This window comes from Chiloscyllium plagiosum, unplaced genomic scaffold (assembly GCF_037043375.1).
Source record: "Chiloscyllium plagiosum isolate Xiang-an unplaced genomic scaffold, Cpla_swu_hap1 HiC_scaffold_6, whole genome shotgun sequence".
In the NCBI taxonomy this organism is placed as follows: domain Eukaryota; kingdom Metazoa; phylum Chordata; class Chondrichthyes; order Orectolobiformes; family Hemiscylliidae; genus Chiloscyllium; species Chiloscyllium plagiosum.
In genome coordinates, this window is record NW_028270144.1 from 95,211,517 (window position 1) to 95,238,000 (window position 26,484).

The window sequence follows — 26,484 nt, forward strand, 5'->3', positions numbered from 1 at the left end:
CTGGCAGGTGGGATTTGATTTGGGTTAGGATATCTGGTTGGCATGGACTGGTTGGACCAAAGGGTCTGTTTCCATGCTGTACATCTCTATGACTGACTGACTGTAAAAACACATACCTTATCCATATTTACATCTGTCTTTCAGCAACTAAAACTATCTGTTACTAAATACCATTAAATGTACAATATTTGCTCTCATGTTTAAGTTCAGCATTTCTTCAATGAAAATCTGGTACCTGGCTGAAAGAGAAAATAAAATAAAAGAAAGGATAGCATTAAAAGAGTGAATGTAAAAGGAGGTAAATTGTGAAAAGACTGTACCTTACAAGTATGAAATGATTCTGCAAGAAATGCTACAAATAGGAACTCTTCTTTATATCCATGTCTATGGATATAAAGAATTACATGTTATCAAGGGTTTTGATTTTGATTGTCTGTGACTATGGGAATCTTAGCAAAATGTGACTACTACTGTCTGCTTCAAAAATTTTTTTTAAAAATCCATCATCTAATCAGTCATGCTTTTGTCCTTTTTACCATTCTTTCACTTTTCTGGTACCTCTCTAAGGTAATTTTTACTGTAACAAATTGCACCTGCCTTCAGTATGAATTGTTGAGGTTGCAGTGAAAAGTTTGCATTGTACTTCTGTTTTCAGTTGCTTTTGTATTCTGAAGCAAAGCATACAACTTTCAATATATAATTTCAGCAACATTTTATATCAAAGAAAAATAAAGTAGGTTACCGAATCCTTTGGGTTCAAGAATGGATTTTTACACTGAAAATTAGGTTAGATTCCCTACAGTATGGAAACAGGTCCTTCCTCCAACAAGTCTACACCAACCCTCTGAAGAGTAACATACCCGGACCCATTCCCCCACCCTATATTTACCCCTCACTAATCCACCTAACACTATAGGCAATTTAGCATGGCCAATTCACCTGGCCTGCATACCTTTTGGATTGTGGGAGAAAACCGGAGCACCCGGAGGAAATCCACGCTGACACTGGGAGAATGTGCAAACTCCACACAGACAATCACCCGAGGCAGGAATCTAACCCAGGTCCCTGGCGCTGTGAGTCAGCAGTGCTAGCCACTGAGCTGCCTCCTCCCCAATGCATAACCCAAAATTGAACACTATTGAAATGAAATGGAACATAATCAAATCTTTGTACCAGGCATGCTTGCAAAGCACAAATAAATAATCTGCCTCTCAAGTGATCTTAATCTAATTTCTGCATTTTAACATTCTATTAAATCCCATCTTTACTGGAAACCATTAGGATAGCTCCATTATAATTGTTTATGAAAATTTACCTTTTTCACAAGTTAATTTTGCAAGTCAAGACTTTACCAACACTGTAATTGTTTGCGTAGTTTTATCAGAGTTATTGCACTCTTAGACATATGGAGAGATAAAAATGGTAACTGCTTGTCTTCATGGTAGTTGATAACCAAAGCTTTAGTGTATTCTATGATCAAAATAGCCTTTGAATATAATCTGCTTACTGTGAGGTTTTGAAGTCTGCTATTTCGATAATTTCCAGTAGTTTTATCTGTAGTTGATGTCTAGTGTAGATCACTAATAATTCAAAGAAAGATATAAACTCCAAAGCTACAAGGATGAAAATTCAAAATATTCACCTTGCTGTATTTTGAAATGGTTTTATAAATTTGCTTCACTGTTTTTCTTTTTAAATTTCACTCTACAATTGCTTATGTGTTTTTTTTTTTCAATTTATATGTTTGATTACTTGGAAGATTGTAGTCTGTACCATTGGGAGAAAGTTAGGACTGCAGATGCTGAAGAGTCAGTTGATAAAGTGTGGTGCTGGAAAAAGCACAACAGGTCAAGCAGCATCCAAGGAGCAAGAGAGTCAACATTTTAGGCGTGATCCTCCTTCAGTCATGAAGGGTCATGCCCAAACAAATAACTCTCTTGCTCCTTGGATGCTGTGTGAACTGCTTTGCTTTTCCCAGTGTGTACAACTGCTCAATTAAAGTAAACTATGTTGAAAAGTAGTGCAGCAAGACATTTTCCCATCGATGAAGTGATGGAATGATGATTTTTACTTTAGTTTTAAAATCATCCATGAACTGGGTCTAATATGCATACCTAGCCCTTACATTAAAGGCATGATCTCTTGTGTATAGTATTGGTTGCCATAGTTATTTGGTGGTGTTAAGTCACTGAACTCAAAAATAATCACTGCTATGGAAATATTAATTGTTTTTTTTAAATCCACATTTGAATGAAGACTTTAGTCAGTACTCCAAGTGAGCATTAAATTCTTTGGAATTTACTCAACAGGTTACTTGTTGAAAGGATATTTGCACAGTACATGGTGCCTCACAATTTGGAGACTTCGGAAAGGATGAAGTGTTTGTATTATCTTTATGCAACCCTCGACACAAATGCTGTAAAGTATGTTTTCAATATTTTTTAAACTGTACACCATCTATATAATTCTCGTTTTCTTCACATGTGCAGGAATCCTTCATTGCGATTCACTTCAACTAGTATTGGTTTTTAAAACAACGCATTTTCTTTTTTTTATGTGACTGTGTGTGCTTTGATTTGCTATAGTGCCTGCAGCACAATTTTATTTTTCTTTGTTAAAAAGCACCAGAAAAGAAAAGTAGAGCTGTTTGATTCATGTTGATTATCCATTGTAGTTATCCATTGGTCACTGAAATCTTTTGGATGTGACCTTACTTGAACTGCTTTAGGATTACCTCTTGACATTACTTCGCCAAACTAATAATCTGAATTGTCACAAAGATTGGAAAATAATATGACACAGGTTGGAATTGGATTTACAGCTAATCAGAAAAGAAACTAAATTTAAGTTCGAACATAGAACATTACAGTGCATTACAGGCCCTTCGGCCATCTGTTGCGCTGACCTGTGAAACAAATCTGAAGCCCATCTAACCTACACTATTCTATTCTCGTCGATATGCCTATCCAGTGACCATTTAAATGTCCTTAAAAAGCGGAGAGTCTACTACTGTTATAAGCAGTGCGTTCCACGTCCCTACTACTGTGTAAAGAAACTATCTCTGACATCTGTCCTATATCTATCACATCTCAATTTGAAGCTATGTCCCCTCCTGCTAACCATCACCATTCAAGAAAAAGATTTGGACTGTAAGAGCCTGTCTAAGCCTTTGATTATCTTATGTGCCTCAATTAAGTCAACTCTAAACTTTCTTCTCTCTAACGAAAACAGCCTCAAGTCCCTCAGTCTTTCCTCGTAAGACTTTCACTCCATATCCAGCAACATCCTAGTAAATCTCCTTTGAACCATTTCTAAAGCTTCATATAATGCGGTGACCAGAAATGCACGCAATGCTCAAGTGTGGCTGCACCAGAGTTTTGTACAGCTGCATCATGACCTCAAGTTGATTCCCTCTTTCTGGTAGTCAATTATCACATTATAAAATTAGTTTCAGCTTGTATTTTCTGCCTTTGCGCATATCTTGGACTTATTTTAATATGGTAAAATCTGTTTTTGAGTGAAATGAATTTTTGGCACATTCTTTCCTGAACTGGCCTACTGGCAAGGCACTCGGGGGAGAAGTGGGTACATGTGAAGAATAAAATTAAGCACTGAAATTTGAATGCCAGAACCTTCATTTTCCAGAAATTGGTGAACAATAACAGCATTGAAGCTACTCCAACCTCTGCTAGATCTGTGCAAGGACATTTTTTGTAATCCCATTTCCCCTGCTACTTTACCTTCAGTTCTGCAAATATTTATTGAGTTGTGTACTTAGCTAATTTCCTATTTTTGGAAAGTCATGACTGAATCTGCCCCTGCAGTTTTGCAGGCAATGCATTCCAGAACCCAATCACTTGCTGTTTTCTTCACTCAAATTGCCATTGTGGAGGCACCTTTAAATTTGGTCCCTCTGGTTTTCAGCTCTTGCACTAATGAGAGCTTTTCTTCCAGTCTGTTTATTCTTGAGTTCTCATAATTTTGTACACCTGTCAGATCTTCTGTCGCACTTGTGTGCTCGAGGGAAAGTAACTCCACAAACGATTCACGAAACTGAAGTCCTCCTCTTTTGAATCATTGTCATAAATTCCTTTTTTGTCCTCTAAGGTCTTCACATTCCTCCAAATTGTCTAGAATTTGACACTCTACTCCAGATGTGGCTGAATCATTGTGTAACAGAGGTTGTTTTTGCAGTAGCTCCTTAGCCCAAAATTCTGTATGCTCAAACTCCTTTCTCAACTTGTTGTCTTTCTTAATATGTACATTTTGCAGTATAACTGTTTAAGTATAATAACTTGAGTTTAAAAAAGCAAAACAATAATTCATTATGCAGCTGAAAAATGGTTACAGATGAAAGTTTAGTTGCATTAGCACAACAGTGGTTATTAGTGTTGGTGATGAATCGCACTTAGTTGTGTGAGGATGCCACAAGACAGACCAGCACAGCATGCAATGAAAGCAGGTGTCCTGGAAGATGTAGTTAAAGGCAGCAGTATTAATTTGGTACCAGAAGATAGGATTGTGATCATGAAATAAGTACCATATGACAACTGGCCAGTAGTTTGTTTCTCCCAGCAGCACATTTACCTCTTCTATTACTTTTAATGGGAATAAGCAACTCAAAATTTGATAGAGAGAATGCAATTTATCAAAAGTTTTAAAGCGGAGTATTTCACAGAAGGAACTCCAAAGCTCAGGATCTACAGAGCTGAAAGCACATCTGTTAAAGCAAATGCATAATCTCCAAGAAGCTGAAATGGGAAGAAACAAAGGAAATGGAGGAGATTTCGAAAATGGAGAGGTGCGAGTCATACAGTATAGAAACAAGCCCTTCACTCACCATGTCTGTGCTGACCAACAAACATCAAACTGCACTAATCTCACTTACCTGCACTTGGTCCATAGCTTACTATGACTTGCATTTTAAGTGCTCATCCAGATGCTGCTTCAATATTGAGAGTACCACCCCTCAGACAGAACATTCCATATTCTAAGCCACTTACTCCTCACCTTAAACTTCTGCTGTTTGGTCTTTAGATACATCTGTTATGAGAGAAAAGAATCTCTCAATCTACCTGGTCTGTATCTCTCCTAACTTTGTATGCCTCAATCAGATACCCCTCCTCCCCAAAGCTGCCTCTGCTTCAAAGAAAATAAGCACAATCTATCTGTGTTCTCTTCATAACTGAGTCCTCATCCATGACAGCATCCTGGTGAATCTCCTCTGCACCCTCTGCAGTGCAATCACATCCTTCTGATAGTGTGGTGACCAGAACTGTATGTAGTATTACAGTTGTGGTCTAATCCATATTTAAACAAGATCATCTTGCTCCTGTAGTCTACACCCTGGCCAATGAAGGCAAGCATTGTGTAAGTCTACCTGTACTGACACCTTCAGGAATCTGTGGCTCAGCGCTCCATAGCGACCTACTATTAATAGTGTATTTCCTTCCCTATTGGACCTGGTGAAATGCATCACCTAATGCTTAGCAGAATTAAATTCCATTTGCCATTGCGCTGCACAATTTACTGTCTGATTTTTAATATCAGACTGCAGCCTGAGTCCAACTTCCTCACTACCAAAAACACCACCCATGTTTGTGTCATCTGCAAACTTAACCTTCTGCATCTACTTCCAAGTTGTTAATTTACATAACAAAAAGAAAGGATCCCAGCACCGATTCCTGTGGGAGACTGTTTGCCACAGGTTTCCAATCACAAAACAACCCTTCTCCTTTAGTTTGTCTCCTGTTTGTAGTGATTGTAATGAGGTGAACCAGGTAGGGTCTGTTAATCTGGTCCATTCAGGTAGCCCTGGCCGACAGATAAAAGCAGGAGAGTGAGATTTTTTAGATTAGATTCCCTACAGTGCCGAAACAGGCCCTTTGGCCCAACAAGTCCAGACCGACCCTCCAAAAAGTAACCCACCCAGACCCATTCCCCTACTAATGCACCTATCACGATGGGCAATTTAGCAGAGCCAATTCACCTGAGCTGCACACCTTTGGACTGTGGGAGGAAACCAGAGCACCCGCAGGAAACCCACAGAGAATGTGCAAACTCCAGAAAGACGGTTGCCCAAGGCTGGAATCGAACCTGGGTCCCTGGTGCTGCAAGGCAGCAGTGCTAACCACTGAGCCACCACAAGATCTCCTGGATCGATGTGAAGTACTTTCGATGTGTAAATAAGGGGTGACTTAGTGCTGGGATACAGGTCTCTCTGGAATTATTTCAGTGGTGACCAGATCAAAGCATGCGCCTGCACAAATTCACTCTCAACGGCCATCTTAATGTCGGGTGAGCATTTCTGGCACCATGCTGTTATTTGGGAAGCTTGAATCATTCAATCCTGCCATTGAAAAATGGATTTACTGTATTTTTCCAGCAAATGAAAAGCAATGACTAATTCTCCTCTTAAATCGTGGATCAGTGTTTTTGTTTTCATTATTAGGAGTCTAACTTTCCCTGAGGCACCAGATACTAAAATCTTTCAAGAGTTGACGAATTAAGTTAAGAAATATTACGACCCCAAGCCGCCTTTAATTCTGAGTTGCCTATTAGATTAGATTCCCTACAGTGTGGAAACAGGCCCTTCGGCCCAACCAGTCCACACCGACCCTCTGAAGAGTAACCCACCCAGTCCCATTTCCCTCTGATTAATGCACCTAATGCTTCGGGCAATTTAGCATGGCCAAATCACCTGACCTGCACATATTTGGACTGTGGAAGGAAACCGGAACACCCAGAGGAAACCCATGCACACACAGAATGTGCAAACTCGCACACTGTTACCTGAAGCTGGAATCGGACCTGGGACCCTGGTGCTGTGAGGCAACAGTGCTAACCACTGAGCCACCGTGCTGCCCTATTGGTTTTACACTGCTATTAAAGAACCAGGGGAATCCGTATTTGGATTTTTGACCAGAGTACGATGACTGGCAGAGACATATTACTCATTTGGTTTAACCCTTAATGAGAAGCTGCAAGTATCTGTTTGTTTGGTATGAGGGATTAATGATGTAACCATGCAAAAACACCTGTTGGCTGAAGCCCAACTGAACTTCAAACAGACATTACAATTGGCTTTATCATTTTAAAAATGTGGCAAGTGGAGCATATGAGTTGCAGGGTATTCTGGTGGAAGTGGCCAAGCTCACCAGCCCAATTTAGCTTGGGGAACACAAGTGGGTGAAAACAATTGCATAGCCTCATTCAGGATGTATCCTGAACAGAGGGACTCTCAGTCAGCCCACAGCAAAACAAAGCGAAGTCTCAACCAAACAGTTAAAATTTTCTTTAGGATACAGGCCAGCAAGCCATTGTAGTTGCAATGGAGATAAATTGAGTACGAGAACTCATTGGCTGGGATCCAGGAGAGTACACACCATGGAAAGAGGACCTACGTCTGGTTTGGAACACTTGAATTGTTTAGCAACATCCAATCGGGACCAATTAAAATAAACGTCTGGTTAACTGGGTCACCCAGTTCTAATGGAGGTCAATACTGATGGGGCCATTTTGCTGATTGCAAAACCAGTCTCTACCAAAATTCGGTCTGGACTCCAACCCTTGGGTTTGTACAAAATCTTAGCAAGACTTATAATGTATGAAACTAAGAACCTATGCTGGGGAACTGTTACAGAATAAGCGTACAACTCCAGTTCTGGTTTCATGAAAAGGTTGGGTTGAATTATCACTGATTATATAAAAGTCTCAGGTCAAAGCTTAATGGGCCAAAATAGATTGAGAAAGATTCACTGAGATTGGCTGCATGTTTTTTGATTAGAAAATGGCTGTCTGAGTGAAGTCCTCATTAAATACCTGGATGTTTTCAGGAAGGTCTAGGGATTGTTAAAAGATCCAAAGCCATCTTGTATGCTGACCAAGAAGTTATTCCAAGATCCTGCAAGGCCCACCCAGTGCCATTTTGACTTACGGACAAAAGTAGAGGCAGAAATCAGAAGGTTGGAAAGCAAAGGAATTGTCAAATCCATCCAGTTTGCAGGATGGGCAATTACTGTTGTGCCAGTTGTGAAGCCCAACAAGTCAGCTTTCATTGGTATTTTAAATGGTAAGCTGCTTCTCGCAGCTGGAAAGTTTCCCAATCCCTTACGTAGAGGACTTGATTTGATAAGCTGGGGGTGCTGTCCTTCACGAAGCTGGACTTAAGCCATGTGTACTTGCACTTGCCATTAGTTGAGGATTCCAGAATAGTGCTACAATTAATGCCTATAAGAGTTTGTAACAAATACACAAGATGGCCATTTGAGGTATAATCAGCCTGTGCAATTTTTCAGTAGACGGTGAAGAACATTTTGCAAAAGCTGTCCCAGATCGCCATTTATCTGGATGACTTGCAAGAGAGGACCAATAATGAGCACTTGGAGAAATTGGACATAGGCCATGGAGGTTTCTCCCAGGCAGTCATTTACAAGGGAAAATGTGTGTTCCAGGCACCTGAAGTGACCTACTCTGGCTCCAGAGTCAACAAGATAAAATTACACCTGTTGGAGAATAAAGTGAAGGTGATCAAAAGTGACCTAGATCCCACATCTGTACCAAAGCTTAGATCTTTCCTTGGGCTGGTGAATTATTGCAGAAAGTTCATACGTAACCTGACCTCCATCCTGGCACCTTTTGCATTAATTCCTAAAAAGCAGTCAGCCTTGGAAATGGTCATGTAGCCAAACCATAGCTTTCAAGGAAGTGAAGAAACAGCTATCATCCTCTAATGTGTTGATCTTGGGCGGGATCTGGTATTGAAATTCGATACTTACCTGTGTGACATTTGGGCTGGTATTAGCTCATGGCTGGCCTAATAGTGAGAAGCACCCAATAGGGTATGCATCCAGGACTTTGGTTAATGTAAGATACGCCCAGATAGAGAAGCATGCTTTGGTGGTCATATTTGGAGTCAGGAAGTTTCACTAATACCTTTTACAGACCACAAATTCTTGCTACGTCCACTGAAAGAGGACAGAGCGGTGCTGCCCAAAGCTTCAGGACAAATTCAGCAGTGGGATCTAATACGAAGTACTCTAATTACAAGTTGGCATGTTGTCCGGGAGGCCAAATAGTAAATGAGGATGCATTGAGCTGCCTCCTGCTGGCAGATGCAGTACCACTGGTAGTGTCACTGGAAGAATCCATAATGGTTTTAAATTTTCTGAATACAGCCAGCAATATGAGACTTTGGGCACAGAAAAATCCAGTCCTGGCAACACACACAGTTGGTGGTGATGGAGGAAAGGAAAGGGCCATACTACTGCTGTGAAGTGGTCGTGGTAAGGATGGGGGGGGGGGCAATAAAAAAGAAAGAAGAAAAACCTAAGGGCCGTCACAACCAGAATTGAAACTCTTTTGGACCCTTCGATACCAGATCATAGCAGACGAGGCCATATTATTATGGAGTGCAAAAGCTATTGTCCTGCGCAAAGGTCGATGTCCGATATTGGCTGAACTCCATCATGGTCATCCAGAGATTTCCCAAATAAAATTCTTGGTGAGCAGTTGTCTTTGGTGGCCCAGTTGGATGCTGACATAACAGCGATGCTGGGGAAATGCCCAGAGTGCCAACAAGGACAAAAATTACTGCCAGCAGCTCCACCACATTTGTGAGAATGGCCAGGTAAACCCTGGACTCCGGTGACACCTTGACTGAGCAGTTGTTTTTATAGGCTCCATATTCTTCGTCATTGTGGATGGATGTGTACAGAGTTCGTTCATCAAACATGGAGACGACAATAGAAAAACTGCAAGCATCATTTGCAATACACTGACTTTCAGAAGTGTTGGTCACAGATAGTGAGCCATCATCAACCAACTTGGGAATTTGAGTATTTCCTAAAGTCAAATGGCATTTGACACGTAAGGACAGCTGCATATCATGCAACATCTAATGGTGTTGCAGAAAGAGCAGCCCAAACTTTGAAGGCACACTTTTAAAGAAACAGTCTTCACTAGATATCTAATTGTCCCAGTTCCTACTTGATTTTAGGACCAACCATCATGCAACTACAGGAATAGCTTCTGCAGAGTTGCTCGTGGGGAGAAGACTCCGCACCAGGTTAAATCTGGTCTTCCTGGACCTGGGAAGTAAGATGAAAAGGCATCAGTAATGCCAGTGCCAGACAGGAGACTCCTTTCAGTGGGAGAGTAAGTTTTTTTTTTCAGGCGATGAGGTTTGGTGTGGGAACCATGGAAATGGTCTTGCATGGGTAGGAGGCATGGTTGAGTGAGGTCAGGTCCAATGAACTATCAAGTTTGGATATGTGTAATGGTACTGAAGAAGCACGTGGACCACATGAAAGCTGCGAACACACAAACCGTATGGGAGCAAAACGTGCCCAGCTCCTTGGAATATTTGGAAAGGCTAGCAAAACCTGTTGGTTCTCCCCCTGAAGATGTTGCTGCCTCTGAAGACTTTGCCGCCTGAAGAAAAGAAAGCATTTTGGAAGAAATTCATGGGGCGTAAGATGCAAGTTACTGTGTGTGTGCTACTCCTGTCCAAGGTAGAGTTGGAGGAACCTGACCCAGTGTTAAACACAGAGTAGGAGCTTTAAGAAAAAGAACTGGCCTATGTCCTCAGACTTCGAAGGGAAGAAATGTACTCATTATAATGTGGTCAGCCAGGTAAACCAAAGAATGAATTTGCTGAATGGTGCTGTTAATCCTCTGCTGCCAACTTTTGGAGGGCCTCTCCTGTTCTTTACTGTACCAGATATATGCTTCCACTTTTTGTCTTTATCAAACTCATGATATCCCTTGAAATCCAGGGTTCCCTGGACTGGCTGTCCTTGCCATTCATTCTTACAAGATATTGCTGACTCTGAATTCTCACTGTACTACTTTTAAAAGTTTCCTTCTTTTCAAATCTAGACTTAACTGCAAGTAGGTGCTCCCAATTTATGTTTGCCAGATCCTATTGAAATTGTCCCCCCTCCAGTTTAGACACACAACTTCGACTATCCTTATCCCTTTTCATAATCACTTTGAGGCTTAGAATTATAGTAATTATTCCCATCAAACTATCCCACTGACTCTTCAACCATTTGATTGGCTTCATTCCCTCTGATTAGATCTAACACTGTCCCATATGTAGCAGAACTATCTATGTACTGGCTCCAAAAGCTCTCCTAGTCACACTTTAAAAATGCCACCCCATCTAAACTTTACCTAGGATTGCCTTCATGTGATTTGTTAGCAAAATTGATATCCCTTCCAACTAAACCTTAATTCTCTCACTCCTTTCTGTAATTTGCCTGCATATCCATTCCTCTCTCTTCCTCTGACTGTGTAAAGAAGCTTGTAGTATGATCCCAGCCAAGTACTGGACCTTTTTTAAAATTTCTCTGCTGTACCCAGATGGCCTCATTTGAAGAGCCTTCTGGAACAACCTGCCTCCATTACAGTAGTCATGATCTCCTTTCTCAATAATGCAATGCTCCCACCCTTACTACTATACACTGAATTATTGAGTAACCTTCAACCATGATTGCAACAACGCCATATTCCCACTGCTGATCAATGCTCTTAAGTTGATCCACCCTTGTATTAAAATAGGTACAGTTTGGCTTACTGGATCTCCATGAGCCATATCCTGCTATGTTTTCTCTGCCTATGGATCATTCTAGTATTCCTTTTATTACTGATTGGACCTTTCTCCCAACTTTACATCTACTACGTGCCCCATTCCAATGCTAAATTAGTTTAAAACTTAGCAAATAACACTAACAAATCTCCCAGCAAGCATCTGGGACCCCTTCCAGTTCAGATGCAACCTGGCCAACTTGTACAGGTCTCACCTACCCCAGGATCTATCCCAATGATGCAAAAGTCTAAAACCCTCCCTCCTACACCATCCCTACAGCCATATGTTCATCTGACCTATCTTCATAGCGTGTGGTAGTGAAAGTGATTTGGTGATTACAGTTTAGGTACTCTTAATTTACCACCTAACTCTGACTCCTGTTGCAGGACCTTTTTTTTTTTTTAACTCATGTCATCGATACTGACATGTACCATGACTGCTGGTTGTTTACCCTTCCCTTTTCAGAATGCCCTGCAGCCTCTGAGACAACGTTGATCGTGGCACCAGGGAGGCAACATAGCCTTTGACAGTCTCGTTTGCTGCCATTGAACTGCTTTTCAGTTCTGAAAATGTGTTGCTGGAAAAGCGCAGCAGGTCAGGCAGCATTTAGGGAACAGGACAATCGACGTTTCGGGCATAAGCCCTTCAGTTCCCCTTACGATAGAGTCCTCTATTGCTAAAGTGTTCCTAGTTGTTTTTTTCTCTCCCCTACTGTGCAGCAGAGTAAAATGTGGTATCACAAACTGGCTGTTGCTGCTTTCTCCTGAGAAGCCATCCTCCCCCTCCCACAACTGTATCCATCACAGTATATCTATTTGAAAGGGGGATGGCCACAGGGGCTTCTGCACTGCCTGCCCACACTTACTAGTCTTCCTGATGGTAACCTAATGCTTTTGTGCCTGTGTAGCCTCTATTCATGGTGTGACCAGCTTGCTGAATGTACTGTCAATGACATGCTCAAGTTGGATGCTCCATTGTGGGTCATGTGGTCAATCAGGAGATTCAGTTGAACACACTTCCCATATATGTGGTCACCATGGAAGAGTCCATAAATTCCCATAAATTACGAGGAGCATTCTGTGGAGCCATGAATGAATTTCAATATACGGTTGAAAGTTTTAGATGTTGCGGGAATGGGCAATCAAGATAAATCAGCAAGCCAAGGAGATCGTAAGTGATCATAATTTGGTGCTGTTTAGGATCTGAACAGCATTTCGGATGAAGCTAAGTTAAAGAGAGTATTTGCACATGTAAATTGCAATGGGATTGAGGCTTGAAGTGTTTAAACAACAGGTGTATTGGTTAAATATAGTATTGGTGATGTTTTTAGATTTTGAAATATGGAGTTTGGAGCTTGATTTGGGATTGAATGAGTCCTGCTGCTTTTAACTGCTTAATTTTAAACAGTAGCTGAGAAGAGGGATGGAATGGTGGTGAGGACATAGTTTGTGGCAGGGTGAAAAGTGATGACTGTAGTATGCCATATGTTGAATTAGAGAAGCTTGTGGGTCATCAGTGTACAGATACAAACTGATGCCATCTCTTCTGTTGATATTACCAATGGCAGAAATTGAGAGAATTTGCAAGGAATTGAGAATAGGTCCTTGGTCCCAAGGTAAAATAGGTGGAATGATGTCAGTCATGCTCTCTTTACAATTGCATAAATGAAAATAAAATCAAATGAGGGTAATCTCACTCGGTGAAAAATAGGATGATTTTGTGCTTGACCCCCTCCAAACGCTATGGGAAAGCTGACAAGGGTGAGGGAGGGATATCATATTACACAATACAATCAGTATCTCCACTTCACTTCACTTCAGTGCTGCAAAAACCTGATTACAGAGAATCATTTTGGATTGCAAAAAAGACGGACCTACGCATGTTGTTGCTGAAATCCACGAGATTGGGCTTGAAAGATGGATTTGGAGCTGAGGTAGTAGTTTAAGATTAACCCAAGTAGAGCTAAGCAAATAATCGAAAGTGTTCCCAATTGATTTTTTTTTTTGGCATATTAAATCTTCAGAGTTTCTTGTTTACTTCTATGTATGTTAATGAACAAAATGGAGAATGTTTTAATATATTCTTGTGGCTTTTTGACATCCTTTAAATAAAGTTGATTAAATTAAACCATAGTGCAACTTGAAGTCCACCAATTAATGTTCTAATTTTGATCTTTAACAGAGCATTAAATGAAATGTGGAAATGTCAAAACATGCTGAGGCATCATGTACGTGACTTGCTTGATCTGCACAAACAACAAAAAGTAAGCATGATGTTTTTCTGCTTGTCTGCATGTAATGAAATTGAAATGCAAAGGCCCCAACAATGAGATGACAGTGATTTTTTTTTTGATATATATTGAAGGCATGTGACAGTTACCGAATACTGTTTTGCTGCATTGATTCCAGGGTGCTGAGACGGAGTCTGAGGTGGCAAATGTGACGAAGATAAATCTGTAACTTTTACCTTAACTCAGTGCAGTGCCAGCTCATTCTCAACTAGCATGGACTCATTTTGAGTTGGGCTTACCTGTGGGCCATGAACTTAGACCTTTCTTTATCTGGCCAGTCTTGAGAGTTTGAGCAAGACCATGTTGATGGCGGGAGTCCTGTTATTACTGCACACAATATTCTCACCCTTGTGCCTCAGTTTCTTGGAGATGCAATTACAGTAAAATTTCTAACCAGCTCCCATCTTCAGAATGTTCACAAAAACAAGTGGAAATATCGTGTCCAACAATGAATTTTGTTAACTGTTTTAGTCTGTTGTTGCTAGTAGCATGCTTATGCACGTCATTCAAAGTAAGCTTGCAGATGCAGTGAAGAAGGCAAATAGTACGTCGGCCTTCATAGCAAAGAGAATTGAGTATAGGAGCAGGGATATCTTGCTGCAATTACACAGGGCCTTGGTGGGATCACAGTTGGACTAATATTTACAGTTTTGGTGGGTTTTTTTTCTGAGGAAGGATGTTATGATTACGGAGTAAGTGCAACAAAGATTTTTCAGGCTGATTCCTCGGCTGCTGGATGGCGTATGAACAGAGTCTGGATTGATTTGGGAATATATTCACTGATGCTTAGAAGAAAGACAGGGTATCAGAGAAAGTTTATGCAGTTATAATGGGGCTAGACAGGGTAAGCACAGGAAGGATATTTCCCATGATTTCGGAGTCCAGTACCAGGGGTCATAGTGTAAGAATACAGGGTGGGCTAGATGAGAAATTCGTTCACTCAGGGTGGTGAGCCTGTGGAAACCTCTGCTACAGGTAGTGGCTGAGACACTATTGAAATATTGAATGTTATCAAGAAGAAGTTAAATGTAGTCTTAGAGCTAAAGTTTCAAAGGGTGTGAGAAGAAAGCAGGAACAGGATATTGAGTTGGGTGATCAACCATGAGCTTATTGAATGATGCAGCGGGCTCAAGGCTGAATAGCCAAATCCTGATTTCTGTTTTCCAGATCCCCTCAATTCCAAAGGAGAGACATTTTGAACTTGACATGAATTGTTAATGTTCCACAGAAGCTGCTGAGGTCCCCCCAAAAATTAGCTTTCGTTGAGAAAGTGGGTGCATTCAAAATTTCCCTTGGCTCTTAGCATGAGTTTCAAAGTGTTTATTGCCATAAAGAAAGTTGGATGCCTCAGCTTTGTGAGAGTTCCTATCTTTTGCTCCCAGTGCATTTAAAATCAATGGCAATTATTTTCAGACTTCCCTGCTTTCTTGCACTGCCATTTGTGTTTGGTCAAGTTCACTTTTTGACTTCTGATGACTCTGTAGTTTGAAATTTGCTGTTAATAAGTCTGTCTAGATAAACCTGAAGGTTACTAAGATGTGCTTTTGGTTGCTAAATTCATAGAAACTATATAGCCTTTCAAGGACTTGCCAGCAGTTTTGAAAACCTCCTGTGCTAATTATCTGGTATCCACGCAAGTTCATGGTAGATGTCTGCTCATGAACTATAACCTAAATCTCTGCCCACTATCTTGTCTTAATGTTGCCACCCAAATTTGCAATGGTGTTTGGGGATATCACAAATTCTATGACCATGATCCACTGCTCAGTCTCGAAACGTCAACCCAAAACTTGTACGTGTATGATAAAGTGAACAAATGAGTGCTGAGCAAAGTGGAATTTAAAATAATGGCATCTGCTAATCAGTACTGTTAAAATATAATATTGTTATCAATAAGCCTTAATGTTGCAAGATTAACTTGAATTCCAAATTCTGCCCTGCCCTGACTTCAGAAGGAACGTATGAAAAAAATCTAAAGATCCTCATCTCATTGATTGGATTTAATGTAACTTGGAATATGAATTCAGTCCAGTGTCAAATTTGATCTTTTCAGTGTTTCCTGGAACAGTATGCACTGTAACTTAATAGCGTCTGTCACTGATGCACTGTGGTAACAAATGTTACATAGAACAGTACCTTCTTCTTTTGAAGTTGACAAAAAGGCAAGTGTAACAGTACCATGGGAGCACCATCACCATTGTTCTTCTCTAGCTAAACATCATTCTGATTTGGACATACATTGTTGCCATTACTTCATTTTGTGTCAATATCTTTGAATTTTGTATTTGGAAACCATCAATGTAAACTCCACTATTTGCAGGATGGCCACACCCAACTTTACTTTGGGGCAACGAGGATGGGTAACAAGTGTTTAGCAAGACTTTATATAGCTTCTTAACTTAACAAAACATAGGGATTGCAAAATAAGTATGACATTGAGCCACATGGCAACATTGGGCCGGCCTAACCTGAAGCTTTAAGGAAGAATTTGAGCTAAACAAGTGGAGAGGCATGGCAAGGGACTTTCAGACTGTTTGGGCTTGGATATTGGAAGGTATGACCATGATTGGTGGTGTGATTAAAAATTGTGCATGATCAGGAGACCAGATATTTTGGAGCCGCAGGAGATTAAAGAGAAAAGGAGGAAGAGATGAAGCTATCGGAGTGGTTCAAGACAGGGTGAAGAATTTTGAATTGAAGATATTGCTTGACACGTAACCAAGATAGGTGAGTAAGCACAGGGTTGTAAAAGGAAGGGGACTGGATAAGACCTAGGACACAGGCAGCAGAATCATTGAGAGGAGTGTGTTTATTCAGCCAGAAATGCAGTACAACAGTGATGTCTATGAATTAGGGTTTCATGAGCAGATGAGCTGAGACTGATGACCTCAGTCTATACAAAGCTGAAAATTGGAAGTTCTGATGATACCAAGACTACAATTGGAAGGCAACTTTGTATTTAAATATGTTTCCAGAATTGTGAATCTCAAATGGAAGGGCATAAAGTGCAGGTTTTGCCCTGACTATTTGATTGAGAACCAAGGTAAGTGTTCAATATCTATTCTATATACAGTTTTTTTTTAAAAAAAGGAAGCCCTTATGGCTACTTCGCGCTTTCTCACATTTTACTTGATCAGCTTGCAAATTTTAATGTAATATGCTGTTGATATCTTGAGGATGTTGGTGCTTGTCAGATGTTTATTTCATGAAATAACATTTCAAGTTATGCCTTTTCAGTTTTGAAAATGAGCTTAATTATTGATAAATCCTTGCAACTAGCATTGAAAAATCACTGTGATTGATGCCTGTACATATTCTTGTGCACCACCAGTATGTACCCTACACAACCTGGTTGTTAGTAAATTAGTGCTCACCCAAGAGTAGGAGGAATAATGTAGCTTTCACAACATTTTATTTTGGTTCCTTTCCAATGAAATGTGCTACTCCATTTATTGCTCTAAGAGAAATCTTACTGGACTCTAACATCTCCTGCCTTTCTCCACAAATGCTGCCAGACCAGCTGAGTTTCTCCAGAATTCTGTGTTTCTTTCAGGTTTCCAGCAGCTACAGTCTTTAGCTTTTTATTTTGAAAATAAATTTTTGGTTACCAAATAAAATTTTAAATATGTGTAAAATTTTGTCTTTTAAATCCTAGTCAGATACCACTGACAAAGCCATATTCTCAAAAGTGATGATAATTGCCAGTAAGTACTCCTTTTATATCTAATAATATTTTGCAACTAGTTTTTTTTGTAAAATTTAGCATTCATTGAATGCCATTAAGAACTGTAGAAAATATTTCTCTTCATAGTGCGGTGTAATTATCCTTCCAACAATACAGTGTACTCAATACAATATTTTATTGTCAGAAAACTTGCCTGATCCAGGAAAAGCCCAGGACTTTATGAAGAAATTTGACCAATTTTTAGAAGAGGATGAGCGAATCCGATCCCAACTGGATGTGCTTGTTAGTCCGAATTGTTCATGCAAGCAAGCAGAAGGATGTGTGGTAATTGTGAAAGTTATGCTGGAATAGATTGACAATTTCCAGTCATGCATTTTTTCCCCTTTTTTTGCAACAAATTTGTTTCTTTTCGTACAGCGTGAAATAACCCGAAAACTAAGCAACCCGAAACAACCTACAAATCCATTTTTGGAAATGGTGAAATTTCTCCTGGAGAGGATAGCACCTGTACATATTGACACAGAGTCTATTAGGTATTCATAATTCTTTTTGGTTTAAGCCATAAGTAATGAGAAAACTTAGATTCATGTCTTTCGACCTATTTTGTTACTTAAAATGAACAACATATAATCAGACGCACTGCTGGAATGGGCTATCTTGTTTTGGCTGCAGAAGAAATTTGGACTTTCTGAATGTTTTTCATAACATGGTTAGGGTTACTTGGAAAATTGCAGAAGTGTTATAGCATAGAAGGAGGCCATTCAACCTATCGTGCTTGCACCAGCTTATTAAATGAGTATCATTACTGAGTGACAATCTCCTGCCTTTCTCCCTATACCCTTATGAATGAGCTGAATGCAAGATCTGTTATGACAAGTAGTGATTGAGGCAGCAATAGAAATGTAATGGAAGCTAAATATGCATATGAATTTGAAGGGAATTAAAGGAGTTTTGCTGATTGTCAAATGTGAAGATAATGTGTTAAACCCTTGTGGTATTAATTTAGTATGAAAATTTGGGCTAAATAGCCTGTTTCTGGGTGAATTTCACCGTGTTTCTGTTTGTAATATCCTTTCATCAGTGTCTCGTTTAAAAAAAAAATTCAAGTTTTGTAATAGATTAATTCACAAGAACAAATAATAGAAGACTGTTTGACCCATTTGTGCATTCACTGTCTTTTGGGAAGAGGCATCCCATTTATCACATTCGTTTGCTCTACTTTCTGATGAAGGGTTTTTGCCCTAAACGTCGATTTTCCTGCTTCTCAGATGCTGCCTGACCACCTTTTCCAGCACCACACTCTCGACTCTAATCTCCAGCATCTGCTGTCCTCACTTTCGCCTACTTTCCTACAGTCTAACCTTTTTAAAATAAAATGAATCTGCTTCTCCCCTCCCAAGACAACTTTACAGAGTGCATTTATCTGTTTTGTCAAGCTTGTCCTATTGAAGGATTCAAAGATAACTGGCAAGAACTCAAAAAAGGAATTAGGAGGTAAAAATAGGCATGAAATGTCTTTGGCAAACAGAGTTAAGAAAAATCCTAAGGTGTTTTAGACCTATGTATGAAGCAACACTGTAGCTAGGGAAAGGGTTGGTCCATTCGAGGACAAGGGGGGAATTTATACATGGAGCTGGCAGCTGAGGTTCTTAACGAATACTTAGCATTGATATTCACAAGGCAAAGGACAAGGTGGATGTTGCATGTTGGTAGGGTTATGTTGCCATTCTACGTATGTCAATATTAAAAAAAAAAAGCGTTGGGTGTTTTGAAAAGCATTAAGGTAGACAAGTCCCCAGGACCTGATGAGATCTATCCAGAATGCTGAGGGAGGCAGTTGAGGAAATTGCTGGGGCCTTGTATATAATCTTTGTATCCTCTTCAGTCACAGGAGAAGTCCCAAAGGACTGGAGAATAACCAATCTTGTCTCTTTGTTTAAGAAGGGCAACGGGGATAATCTGGGAAATTACAAACTGGTGAGCCTTTGGCCAGTGGTAGGGAAATGTATTGGAGAAGGTTTTTAGAGACGAGAGTTAATCACATTGTGAAAAATATAGACCTATTAGCGATTATCAGTATGGCTTTGAGTATGGAAGATTGTCTCTCTTAAACTTGGTTCAATTTATCGAGGAAGTAATAAAAATGATTGTTGAGGGCACGGTGGTAGATGCTGTTCAAATGGACTTTAGCAAGGCCTTTGACAAGAATCCTCATGGCAGGCGGATGCAAAAGGTGAGGTAATGTGGGATCCGTGGTGAGCTCATAAAATAGATACAGAACTGTCTTCCTTGATCATAGAAGACAGGGTAGCAGTGGAGGGTTGCTTTTCTGACTAGAAATCTGTGACCAGTGGAATTTCACTGAAGTGTTCAATCAGAGGGATCTCTGTGGTTTTTAGTATGTATAAATGATTTGGAGGAGAATGTGGTTGGCCTGATTTAGCAAGTTTGTGGATGATTCAAAGATTGGAGAAGCTGTGGACAGGTGAGGAGGTTTGCCCAAAGATGTGGAAAGATAGATAGGTAGGTGACTTGGGTGAGAAATGGCAGATGGAGTTTAATCCAGACAAATGGTAAGTGATGCATTTTCGAAGATCTGGTGGAGGACGGAAGTTGGATCTCGTCAGCTTAGCATACTTTGTGCCGCTATGTGTGCAAATCTACATTCAACTGTAGCCATTAGTGGTCAACTCCAGTGGCAAGGTGACATGATGAGAGACTTCTTTTCAGGTGCTTGCCTGTCCAGCATGAATACAGAGTCAATGAATGATAACTTCGACCAACTCCGTTCCAGTGAAAGCAGTTGCCGAGGGGGTTGTATATGGTTTGCTGTGACTAAGGATGCTGAAGTAAAGAATGGTGAAGGCAGTGTTCATTTTTGATGAACGCCCTCATTTTTCCTACTCTGTAAAGTACTGTGGCCCTCTCAGATCCTCATTCTCACATACGCTCCTTGCATCCCCCCTTGTCCATGGCCCAACATGCATTGTCTATAATGTAATGCAAGGCATCTCTAGACCTGAACGAGCATGGGGCCCTCATGTTGAGCAGACCAGTTATGGCCCCAGGAGAAGGTGTTGCATTGCATTTATGCTGGGCCTCATTCTTGAGGTCCTGACCACTACCTTAAGGACACATTATCACCCTTGGCACCTGGAATGCTGCAGATGACACTGCTTTTGTCACTGTCCTGGGATATCTTTGTCCTGCAATTCCATTGCCCCTCACTTTCCGAAGAGACGTTCCATTAAAGATCAGTGTCTGTGGGCCTCTTGCACTTGTTTTGCATGACAAATGCACTTTTTGCCTGAAATTCTGTGTTAAGAAGCTGCACCACATTTACTGTAAGCTGTTGCTAGTCTTGAGCTTCCAGATGCATGTCTTCCTCCACGAGTTTCTATGGAAATTTATATTGCAGTGGACCTGGACAACAACAGGTTCTTTGTCTTGATTCCTTGTTGATGGTTCCAGTGAGCCTCTGTGGACAATATCAGAAACTAAGTAGTTCTCTTGTAATGGCATTTAACCACTTGTCTATGTTGAAGTGAGCCTCTGACAAGGAAGAGGATGAGATGACTCCACATGGACAACGTGCATAATATATCCCATTTTCGATGTATGGTACACAGGATACCTGACATGCATACAATAGAAAATTGTATGTGGTGGGAACAATGAGACCTCTTCTGTTTCTGATTTGGTCCATTTTGAAAATTTCGCCTCCCTGACTAGGACTACTTAGAGTCGAAAGTGTGCAGCATGGAAACAGACCCTTTGGTCCAACACCTCCATGTCGATCAGACGTCCTAAATTAATCCCATTTTCCAAACATTTGGTCTGTAACCCTTTTAAAGGTAACCTTCTTCGTTCCCCACTACATCTCCAATTTTGGTGTCATTTGCAAACATATAACCATACTTCCTATATTCCCATCCAAATAATTTATATAAATGACAAAAAAGCAGTGGAAGCAGTGCCGATCCTTATGGCACACCACTGGTCACAAGCATCCAGATTGAAAAACAAGCCTCCACCACTGTCTGTCTTCTAACTTCAAGCCAGTTGTGTATCCAAATGGCTAGTTCTCCCTGTATTCCATGTGATCTAACCTTACTAACCAGTTTACCATGAAGAACGCTGTCAAATGCCTTACTGAAGTCCACATCGATCATTTTCACCATTCTGCCCTCATCAGTGCTCTTCGTTACTTACAAAAAAAAACTCCAATTCATGAGACACTATTTTCCCTGCACAAAGCCAAGTTGACTATCCCTAATCAGTTCTTGCCTCTCCAGATACATGTAAATTCTGGACTTCAGGATTCCCTCCAATAACTTGCCCACTCTTATAGACCATAAGACATAGGAGCAGCAGTAGGCTATTCAGCTCATCGAGTCTACTGCACAAATCAATGAGATTCTAACTGATCTGATGGTTCTTACTTCACTTTCCTGCTTTTTCCCCATAACCCTTGATTCCCTGACTGATTGATTGAAAGTCTTTCTGTCTCAGCCTTTTATGTTTGCTGCAAGAACCAGTTTCAGCATCTTTTTGTGGTAAAGCATTCCAAAGATTAAGAATCCCAGAAGAATTTCCACTTCACCTCTGCCTTAAACGAACTTTATTTCGAAATAGTACCCTATGGCCTTAGACGAGCTCGCTGTTTATCTTAAGGGTATCATCTTTCCATGTCTATCCTGTTAATTCTTCTAAGAATTTGTATGTATCATGTAAAACCCTTCAATTGTCTAAAATGCCTTAAACATGTTGATTTTTTTTTTCAAGCATAATTTCATGTCAGTCTTTCAAAACAGTAATTCCTTAGCTCATAGCATGATGCAAAATTCAATGAAAGAGGCTAGTTCTCCCTTTGTCAGCTTGGCGCAATCCACATAGTGCGATGCCCAACCTCGAATATGCTGTCAGGCACCCAATCATTCTGTGATAATAGTTTTACATGTGCTTCTTGTTTTTGTATGCTACACCTCTAGTAATAAAGGGAATGATCCCATATACTACTATTAACTCCCATCTTCAGTATTTTGTGTGCATGCTGTTTCTGCATCCATGTTAAAATTGTAGTTTTTAAGGTTTTATTTGATCAGCTAATGCTCACCTAAATAAAGACTCACCTATGCAGAGATGCCAACATCCTGTGAAAAAGGTATTGTGCATAAAATCATGAAAATTTATATCATTGGTATGGCACAGTCTGGGTAATGTGACAGAGATTGCGCCAATACCCTGTTCTGCAGGCTTACTGTGCCCCAATTTCCGCACCCATTTTAGATTTAGACTTTTATTGCTACATGAACTCACACAAAAATACAGGCGTACAGTGAAAGGTGTGCGAAGTCGCCATTCTCTGGCACCATCTTTCGTATACGAAAGACAAGATTAATAACAGAAGCAGAAATAAAAGAAACAGCCAAAAGAAAATGAAACATCCAGAGGGGAGGGAGCAAAAGTAAAAGAAAGGGGGGAAAAAAAAAGACAACGGATGAGTTCTGGGCTCAGGAACCGAGCACAAAAGCTGCTACTCTGTTGCTGCCATCTTAAGTATTATCTTAACCCATGTTATGCAGCTAGTTATAAGCAGTACTGACTGAATCACCTAGAAATTATGCCAGTTTCACTTGAGACAGCAGACTTTTAAGCATTTTGTGAGGTAAGTGTGTGGACTGTGATGCCAGTTTCTCAAGCTGATTTTGTCTGTAAATATCATTGACATTAAAAAAAAATGAGGCCATCTGCACAAGCATTAGCTCAGAAGTTAAATTTTGATTTTTGGCTACGTTGATCATACCGATGTGCAAATGACAGGTTCTTCCTAGGAGTGCAATGAATGGTTTAAATAACCATCTCTATGCAAATGAGCCCTTTTTAAAAAAAAGTGTTCTCATGTTTGCTGTTTACACATTTTCTATGGGTTCAACTTTTTGAGTTATTGTTGCTAAAAGACTTGAATTATTTTTTAATAAGTGAATTCAAACTTATTCATCACTCATGTTTTTTATAGTGCTTTAATTAAGCAGATTAATAAATCCATTGATGGCACAGCTGATGATGAAGAGGAAGGTGTGCCAACTGATGAAGCAATACGAGCAGGCCTTGAATTGCTTAAGGTAAATATTTGAAACAAAAGAACTGAATGTTTATAACTTAATCTGACCTTTTAAAATTGCTTTTTGTATTACTTCTGACATTTCAGCATATTTTTGGCTGCTTTGACTATTTCTCACTGATACTGAATGGTGGAGTCAGGTTTCTGGGCCAAATTTTTCTTGTGATTCAGTGTGTTAGGTCTTAATTGAGGGCTTCAAGTTCAAGACATATTATTATTTATTTGTATACAATGTGGCCATACAAGTTGACTCCTCAACTTGCAAATTCTTCCAAGATTCCTTTAGCAGTTAGTAGAAGTGGGAGACACTGGAGTATGTGTCACTTCAGCAATTAGTTTTTGGCTTCAAGCTTGCTGCTGCTTGTTTCACCTGGAACAAGGAATGAGAAACAGGCACATGTGTTTTGCATGCTTTGTGTATTTCTTGATTGGGGAAATCTAAAGTAAAAGGAAACTTGATGCTTTAGCCAGAGGAAAGGGTAATTTTGCAGAGAGGATTGAAAAGCCAAAGGTCTAGATGAAGGCTTCATGTGTTTAAGGAACGCAATAGAAATACTCGTCAGACTGATAACATTGGCACTTAATGCAGACTTGTCAAAAGACGTACGTGGGCATAGAAGTAAACCAAAAATCACAATTTATGAATCCAACATTGCACTTAACTGAATGTTGACAATAATTCAAATTGTCATATTACAAATACCAACATTTCAATTCTGCTGTTGATCTGGTGGAGTGAAGCTGTTAGAATCTCTTCTGAATTAGTATTAATATCTTTTGAAAATAGTGTTCATACTTGGGCTTCAACATGCGTGCCTACTATTATGAAGACAGTTAGATTTGCCATTTCCTGTCTGGTTGCAAGGAGCTCCTTTATTCACTTGCAGTTTTTAAATTGTTAAAAGTTCTTTTATTTCTTTATTGATACCTTTGTGCACAATCTTTGCAAAACAAAGATGAAATAAACACAGAATGTGGCTTTTTGAGCAGCAGCACTAGTTTCAAACTGTGGGCAACAAATTGGAAATTATCTAATTTTCCATCATTCTGTATAGTTACTTTGTTTGTTATAATGTAAGTGAGAAGTACTATCTAGTAGCCCATGCTAATAGTGCAAATTCTGCAACATGAAAGCAGATGAGATGGTTCTGTAGGTATGAAAAATTAATAAATCAAAATTGTATTTCTTATTGAAGAACAAGAAGGAAGTTGCCATAATAGATGAGCTACAAATTTATAAATGTCTTGCTAACTGTAGAGTTTTTTTTTCATGAGAGGGAAAGAAATCTGAATTTTAATAGAAACAATTTTAAAATCCCTTTTTCGGGCTTCTCCGAAACTTTAAAGCTTTTTTTTTTTCATTTTAGGTATTATCTTTCACGCATTCGATCTCTTTTCACTCTGCGGAAACATTTGAATCTCTCCTCCAGTGCTTGAAAATGGAAGATGAAAAGGTGGCAGAAGCTGCTTTACAGATCTTCCGAAATACTGGACAGAGAATTGAAGATGACTTTCCTCACATTCGATCGTATGCTTCATTCCTGTCATTACATATTGAATTGCAAAATAAAATACAACTGTAATAAGGCTTTTAGGGCATGATGCATGACACAGTTCTGTGCTATAAAGAGTCAATTTTTTCTTGCATGTATTTACAAAATATTAATTATTCATGGCAATTTCCTTTTAGATTACATTTCAAAGAATTGAATACCAGTTATCATGAGTTGCAGTTGAACCTTCTTTCAAGTTGTAACATGCTATGCATGCGTTAATTGTTTTATGCATGAAGACACTGACTATGAAGGCAAATAGATGTGACAGGAAGTGTTCAAAGTAATCTATATTAAAAGCTGCTTGGCAAATGAGAAGGCACCTAGTCTCTTAGTCCACTCACTTACAAATCTGCCACAGGACTAGACCTCTAATGTCAAATTTGGCATATTTCCTGTATTTGATTTTTCAGAAACATTGTAAATGTCATTGTTCAGTAGTTAATATATTGTGGGAAAGTATTATGCATGCTTTATATAATTTACAATCCACTGTTAGGACTATGCCACTTCCATCATATTGGCTGTACTACGCCAGAACACTGACATGATGCAAAGAATATTGCAAGCAAGTATCAAAAATGTAACACTTTACATTCAAGAAAATAAGGTACAAGGTTAACCGGTTCTGTCAAAGGGTTCCCTTAGTGCTACTTGAGTCGTGTCAGAACAATCAATGACTTTTTCCTGTAACTTTAATTAGTATATATCTGTGGTCTCGTGTGCAAGTGAAATTGTGAGAAAAAAATCTCTTGACAGCAGAGGGTGCTATTCCACTCGGGGGCTGTATCAATAATCTTAAGTCAGTATCAAAAGGTTTTTGGCATTGACATTGATTCTGCATTGGTATTTGTCAATGTCTTTGACCGTGTTTTCATAAGAAATAAATCTTAATGAGCTTTGTTTTTCTCCTGCCTAGTGCTTTGCTGCCAGTATTGCAACAGAAGGCCAAGAAAGGCACTGCTCGACAAGCCAAGCATGCAATTCACTGCATTCATGCAATATTCTCGAGTAAAGAGACACAATTTGCACAGATATTTGAGGTAAGGTGTGAACTATTTCGATATCATTTATTATATTTTTATGCAGAAATCATATTTTCTTAATTGATGTGTTTGTCTGTTAAATAATGTTTCAGGTTTTCTTAACCTCGATAAAATCTTACCAATCTATTCATACAATGAAAAATACACTTTAATGCTCAAAGTTGCAACTTGCATTTCGTTCTGAATAAATGGACAT

General features: G+C 39.6%; 1 protein-coding gene across 1 annotated transcript in view; it reads left to right on the forward strand.

Moving 5' to 3' along the window:
• pds5b (PDS5 cohesin associated factor B) overlaps nt 1-26,484 on the forward strand; it is a 233,973-nt gene that overhangs the window by 121,306 nt on the left and 86,183 nt on the right. The window contains exons 13-20 of the mRNA XM_087988236.1: nt 2,310-2,423; nt 13,772-13,853; nt 17,536-17,584; nt 17,750-17,889; nt 17,983-18,098; nt 23,585-23,690; nt 25,057-25,217; nt 26,162-26,285. Coding sequence (XP_087844362.1) covers nt 2,310-2,423; nt 13,772-13,853; nt 17,536-17,584; nt 17,750-17,889; nt 17,983-18,098; nt 23,585-23,690; nt 25,057-25,217; nt 26,162-26,285 — 892 coding nt within the window. The remainder of the gene's footprint in view (nt 1-2,309; nt 2,424-13,771; nt 13,854-17,535; nt 17,585-17,749; nt 17,890-17,982; nt 18,099-23,584; nt 23,691-25,056; nt 25,218-26,161; nt 26,286-26,484) is intronic.